At 36.9% G+C, this 7,182-nt stretch overlaps 2 protein-coding genes across 3 annotated transcripts in view; one reads left to right on the forward strand and one right to left on the reverse strand.

Annotated features, from left to right (window-relative positions):
• The window catches only part of LOC307270044 (ATP-binding cassette sub-family C member 4-like), a 35,603-nt gene extending 35,064 nt beyond the window's left edge, over positions 1-539 (forward strand). The window contains exon 31 of the mRNA XM_080053174.1: positions 208-539. Coding sequence (XP_079909300.1) covers positions 208-225 — 18 coding nt within the window. The 3' untranslated portion in view covers positions 226-539. The remainder of the gene's footprint in view (positions 1-207) is intronic.
• The window catches only part of LOC307270031 (protein jagunal homolog 1-B), a 339,870-nt gene extending 332,818 nt beyond the window's left edge, over positions 1-7,052 (reverse strand). The window contains exons 1-4 of one of the 2 annotated variants that reach the window (XR_013845525.1): positions 6,950-7,052; positions 5,731-5,829; positions 5,524-5,596; positions 4,257-5,084 (exon numbers count right to left, since the gene is read on the reverse strand). Coding sequence is in view for 1 of the 2 variants with exons in the window: in XM_080053160.1 (XP_079909286.1) it covers positions 4,695-5,084; positions 5,524-5,596; positions 5,731-5,819 (552 nt within the window). In the remaining variant the exon portion in view is untranslated. Of the gene's footprint in view, positions 1-4,008; positions 5,085-5,523; positions 5,597-5,730; positions 5,830-6,949 lie in introns of those variants that run through there. The other variant, XM_080053160.1, reaches the window with a different exon arrangement.
• Positions 7,053-7,182: the final 130 nt, after the last annotated feature.

Consider the following 7,182-nt stretch of genomic DNA (forward strand, 5'->3'; position numbering starts at 1 on the left):
ATATACTGTGCTGTGTGATTATTATATTATTAGCCGCACCGTTAAATAAGCCGCAGGGTCGAAAAATGGGGAAAAAGGTGCGGCTTATAGTCCTCAAATTACGGTAAGTGATCACTGTATGAATAAAGAGCGATTTAACACTTATATTTACATAAATAAATCGCTTACTTCACCTTTAACTGTTTAATGTTTTTTCTCTTTTCCAAGGCAACCCATCAGTCTTGACAGCCTGGCACCAGCAGACCTGCTTTTAACCGTACAACATAGTCCAGACTTGAGTAGTACCTGAGGCCCGGGATCACACCTTTTTAGAAATTTTAGTTTTTCTTTTTAATCTTTTTAAAGTTGCTTGTTTATCACATGTTGAGCCAGTGGCGGACTCAGACTGTTTGAAGGGCAGGGGCGAAAAAATAAAAAGGGCACATTCTGAACAACATGGGGCCCCACCAGCGGACACAGTGGCTTTTTTTTGTTTTGTTTTTAAGATATCCCATTACAGAGACCGCCTCCTTGGAAGGACGCGGTCTCGCGGTCTATGAAGGCCGATTCGAACATAGACATAATAAAGGATAGACGCCGCGTTGGGCGCGAGAAATGCGGGCGCCATCTTGAACCGGTCAAACGTTTCACTCAGTGTAGTCTGTTACTAAACTTTTCTAATTTCAATATAAGTATGAAATAATGCACAAAGAGTCAGGAGTCAGATTTCATCATCCGCAGAGACTTTAGTTGAAACTTGCAAGCTGAGTCAGTTATCATGTACACACATGTAGCATAACAGAGAAATGACTAAAGTCAGGAGGTATGTTACAACTTTTATACCCATACTGGCACGTATTTGTCTGACCAGGTGCTGATGACCCTTATCTGAGTGTCTGGAAAAGATTGTGGGATGAGTGATACAATTGTACTGAACATAATGTGTGTTCTCATATCTTGCTTTGTGAAAAACATGTTTACCACAGCATTGTACACCATAGTTCAATGTGAGGTGAATACAATGACTAGCATTAATATGTTATACAATCATAGAGAAATAGATTTCGTCAACATATCCCCCCTTTTTATAATATTTAATGCAACATTTATGCAACACTTTACAAATGAGTAATATATTCCAATAATATATCAAGCATGTAAGGCAAATCAGTACAATAAGTATAAAAGTTTCACAAATCAGAAACTATGTTTTCTATAATCTATAGCCTCACTGCGATATTCTAGTCCAGATTTGAAGAGTCTAGGTGCAGTGGTTTTCAATCAGGACCAGTTCTAATGCGGCCTAGACCCCTAAAAACCATCAAAATGTGCATTCTTTGCATTTTCACAAATAGAAAAAAAGATTCACAAATCAGAAACTATGTTTTATATAATGTATAGCCTCTCTGTGATATTCTAGTCCAGATTTGAAGAGTCTAGGTGCAGTGGTTTTTAATCAGGACCAGTTCTAATGCGGTCTGGACCCCAAAAAAACCTTGAAATGTATCTTTATTGCATTTTCACAAATAGAATAAAAGTTTCACAAATCAGAAACTATGTTTCCTACAAAGTATAGCCTCTCTGTGATATTCTAGTCCAGAATTGAAGAGTCTAGGTGCAGTGGTTTTCAATCAGGACCAGTTCTAATGCGGCCTAGACCCTTAAAAACCATCAAAATGTGCATTCTTTGCATTTTCACAAATAGAAAAAAAGATTCACAAATCAGAAACTATGTTTTCTATAATGTATAGCCTCACTGTGATAATCTAGTCCAGATTTGAAGAGTCTAGGTGCAGTGGTTTCTAATGTGGTCCAGATGCAAACAAAGCAGTGAAATCTCCCCTCTTTCTTTTAAACAAACTTAATAAAGGTTACATCAATTGTAAACTGTTTTTAAAGAATGGTTAGACTCTCTTAGATAATCTAGACTAATTAATGTGGCTTTACCGCGGCGATTTAGGAGGTTAAACAACGGAGAATCAGTCGCTCCGCAGCTCCTTAGAATCCCTTAACTTTTCCTTAACTGCCGAATCGGCTGCTGCGAATCAGCTGCCAACTTCAGCGTCGTCAAATGGCCTCACCTGTTCAGCATTCAATCAGCCGTTGGTCTGGTCGTCGCCAAATCAACTTTTCAACGGTTTTTCCTCACGTTAAACACACACACTGCTACATTTAAAAAGTATTTAACACACCGAGAGCAACCTCTAGTTATTCCGTGGTTTCTTTCCACCTACTTTCCGGATAAAATCCAAACAGCGGCCTACCTCGCGCCTCGCGCACTTCATCCGGATACTGTGACGTATTTCATTTTGTGGATAAAACGGAAATACGTCACTTGCTCTGCACTTTTTAGTTTTTTTAAACAAAGTTTTCCAAATACGAAAAAAAACAGCATTTATATTAAAGGTGCAGTGTGTAATATGACATCATCAAGAAAGTTCTACAAAGTTCTAGAATGCAACGCTCCCTGGGTAACCCCACCCCTTTAGAATAATAACAGAAGCTACAGTGGCCTTCAAGGACAAGAACAATTCTAAATTTTAAACAATGCACCTGATGACATTCCAACTATGACACTTTCAAGATGGCGGCACTAGGCCTTGGTCCAAAATATGCAGAGATATGGACATATATGAGACCCTTTCTAAGGGGAAAAAAATTATTCAAAACATGTTTTTCAGCTATTATGCACTAAATGAAATGTACTTATGGATATTATAATTACTTTCTACAAAATCTGCTAGGAAATAAAACCCAACATTCTACACACTGCAGGTTTAAACTGTGTAGGTAGGCTATGTATCTTCACATTCAAACAAATATTCTAAGCAGCATACTCGATAAATACAATGAAATAAGAACCAACTTGTCATAAAATAAGTTGAAATTAATAAAAAACACATTAAAATTGTATCTTAATTAAATAGGTTGAAGTGAGTGGGGTGGGGGGCTTTTATTAATATATAGTTCCACTCTTTTTAGGACAGAAAAAGTATTTTAGTGGTTAGCGAGGTGCTGGCGTCATCTTCTGGACAGAGATGCGAAATTTTATTTTATTTACAAGTTTATTGAGCAAGGAAAAATACATTGTACATAGTACTGACAGGCCAACCGCATAGCTGTTAGACCATTCCTATACTATTTTACAATAACTTACAGGCAGCACTGTTGCCAGACACACCCACGCACACACAGGTTTTATATATATATATATATATATATATAGTTATATATATATATATATATATATAGTTATATATATATATAGTTATATATATATATATATATATATATATATAGTTATATATATAGTTATATATATATATATATATATAGTTATATATATATAGTTATATATATATATATATATATATAGTTATATATATATATATATATATATATAGTTATATATATATATGTATATATATGTATATATGTATATATATGTATATATATATATATATGTATATATATATATATGTATATATATATATATATGTATATATATATATACATATATATATATATACATATATATATATATATATATACATATATATACATATATATATATATATATACATATATATATATATATACATATATATATATATATACATATATATACATATATATATATATATACATATATATATATATACATATATATATATATATATATATACATATATATATATATATATATATATATATATATATATATATATATATATATATATATATATATATATATATATACATATATACATATATATATATACTTTTTGTTTAATAACCGTTATTGTTTTAGGCTGTCTGTGTTTGCATTGTGTTAAGGGCGATTTAGTTTTTACATACGACGTGTTTGGCACAGCGGATGTATGATTCGATTATCATTAGTCAATTTTTTTCCTTTAAGTTTAATACATTTTTTCTTTTAAGTTTAATAAAGTAGCTCAAAGGGATTTTGCTGTTAAAACGTTTGCATTTTTCTCTGGTTCAGCAGAAAGTACATCTGTTATGCTCTGTTTTTGGAAATACACAAACACTTAATATTGTAGGTTATTATTTTAAAATAATTGTTTGATAAACATCAGCCATGACCTTATTTATTTTGACATCCTGTAACTCCCACATGCCTTGCCCTATAAGGATTGTTATTACCCCACACACCCTCACCCACAGGGAAAAGCTTGGAGGCTGTGTTAAAACGTTATTCCTGACAGTCCATACTTTCTTGTAGTCGCAGTATCCAATACCATTCATCATTAACTGACATGTATATTCAAATGTGTTCTTGAATTTGTTTTCAAATCCTCTACTTATATATTCCAGTCTTCTTCCAGTTTAATCTGTTTTCACTTCCTGAAATAACAAGGTGCAGACAGACAAGGAAACATTTACAGTTCATTTTTTAATCATCTGAATTATGAAATGCCAGTAGGAATGCATGGCAGCAGGCACAGATTTTCTGCAAACAACTGAACAATGTCACATCATCACTGTCAAATATAAATATAGAAAATAGATGATGAAGGACCACAGTACTTTTGGGAGTCTCTTCTCTTGGTCTCGGCTGGCTCAATCCACCAGTCCGCAGACCGCAGCTTCCAAACAAACGCATCAGCTTTCTGGAATTCTCTTTGTCCTAACGGGCCTGACAGACTAACACAGTGGATCTCGGCGCTGAGTGTGTGTGCTTCACGCAGGTCAACTCATTTCTTCTTCTTGTCCTGCGTGCTGGTGAACCACTGGTCCAGCAGCTTCTTGCTGTAGTAGATCTGCCAGGCGTGCACCTGGACGGCTATGACTATCACCAGGTACATGACGGTGACGGCAGTGAAGCCGAAGATGAAGCGGTAGGCCTTGCCGTGTCGATACAGCTGCTGCGCTACGGGGAACATCTCCATGCATCCGTAGATGAGCGGAGCCACGCAGAAGAGCCCGGAGCTGATCATAGAGATGACCAGGTAGCTGATGTTGTTCCTGGGCAATGCCAAGAAGCTGAAGGCCGTGGGGATGATGCTCAGCAGGTAGGGGTACTGCCACTGGTACGGAGACGCTACTACTTTGTGGGAGACCAGACTCAGCTGGCTCACTGTCACCTGGGAAAGAAGACACAACACAGTCACAACGAGCACAACCTTTAAACGTGGCAACAAAATAAATAAGGTGTGCGATAGTGTCTTAAAGGAATAGCTCAACATTTCAATTATTTTAGCTTTTTCGCCTCACTCTCCGGCTCAAGGAAGGGCGACAGAAACCATCCTTTCAACTCAGTTATTAGAGATCAACATAATGTGGTCAATAAACAAGTCCCAACAAGCACACAGTAGCGTTTGGGGAAGTTGACCTGTGACTACCAGTGTCTGAGCTAAGCTAACCTGGATGAGCGACCTTGGGCCATTACATCATAAAAAATGTCTGCACAGTTACAGGTTTCTGTCGCTTTTCTTGAGCCAGAAGGCTAAACATTTTAAATGTTTAACTATTACTTTAAAAGAAAAAAAAGGTGTGTGCCAGTTTCTTAAGGTTAGCCCTCACCTGAGCCACCATCAGCACCCAGGTCAGCAGATGGACGATGTTGAGTTTACGGATTTCAGACTTCAAAGCAACGCTGTGCCAAGTGAGACAGAAAGGGTACAATAAATACATTAAAAACAGGCAGATTCAGGGTTGATTTAACTCATCAATGTGCACAGTTGTCTGGATCAAATCATCTTCTGACTTCACTGGTAAAAGAGAGTTTACCTCATCTGGTAGTGTGAGGCGACCCGCTCCCGGTGCTGAAAGTCGCTGCCGTCCGTGCCTTCCGCTCTGGGACCTGCTCGAGACGCCATACTGGAGTATCTGGAAGCAAAACATGGATTGAATACACAGAGAAGCTGCTGGTTCAGGTGCAATAGTACATAACTTGAGAAGGGTGTATTGTAACATAAGCCTAAACCAGCAGCCTCAAAGAGAACAAAGAGAGGACGCAGAAGTAGATAGGTCATGTTCAGATTTACGGTAGGGATCGTGGGGCCGATCCGATCCAATACAAGTATCAGGTCCGATGTGGCTACAATCTTCTTATCAAAAATCGGACTGACAACTTCCAAATTCAGTTTTTTCTTTAAATGTCTTACTAAAGTTTAAGACCATATAGCTTTGTGATATTTAAGAGAGAAAGTTGAGTTCTGATGTGTTCTAATGTCATCAAACCGTTCAAAGCAGTTCAGAAAACCTTGATGCATTTTTGTATATTTAGAATATAATTGTTGTGTTGCCTTCCTAAGCTTAAACACAACTCTACCACCAGCAAAGAAATGTATAATCATTATGATATCAGACAGTATCGGCTGATTTCCAAAACCCAGATATCAGAATCGGATAGTACTGAACAATAGTGGACCGGTGCAAGAGTAATCTGTCTGTTGCAGTAGTAATTCACATTAAATGTAAAACATTTATTTTATATTTTTGTTTACGCAAAACAAATTTATACGGTCTTTCAATATTTCATAATGTATGTGTTAACTTGTATAGAAACTAGCCACTAAAGCTGTCAAGTTAATGTGCAAATGTAAACGCAAAATGACACATTGAATCGTAATGAAGTAGAAACTAAAGTAGCCAACCTCAAGTGTGTGAGCTTTATGCTACTTCTCCCATTGCTAAATTAGGACGGTTAAGGTTTAGGACATGCCTTTGCAAGTGCACTCAACTAGCAAGTCTGTCAACACGTATACATCAAAGCGTATTCTCACTTCATGTGCCAATATGTCCGAAGGTTGACTTTAACACGGCACAAGCATAGATAGTATACAAGGCAGCAGAGAGCTGAGCTAACGTGCTAATGCTAGCTTACTGTATGTCATACATATGGGAGCGTTGGCTAGGTAAGGTTACTGTAACCTGAGATAAATGGGAAGCAAACGCCTCATGTAACGTAAAGGAAAACACACAATAGATCTTTCACAGAACTTACTTTTTATTGGCTGTTGTTCGTTGGAAGCGCTAATCCATACAGGTGCTATCAGATCGAGTGGTCTGCTCTGCTCATGGAGGCTCTGCTAGCTGGCTACAGCGTCAGCGAGACAGACCGGAAGTATGACTTATCTGAATCTGATTGGTCAGTCTCTCTCACGCACACACTCTGGTTACATTGTTTGACCTCAGATGTTGAAGTTCCTTTTCATTGTTTTTATTCAATGCAATGCA

This window comes from Ammodytes marinus (assembly GCF_949987685.1).
Source record: "Ammodytes marinus genome assembly, chromosome: 24".
Lineage (NCBI taxonomy): Eukaryota > Metazoa > Chordata > Actinopteri > Uranoscopiformes > Ammodytidae > Ammodytes > Ammodytes marinus.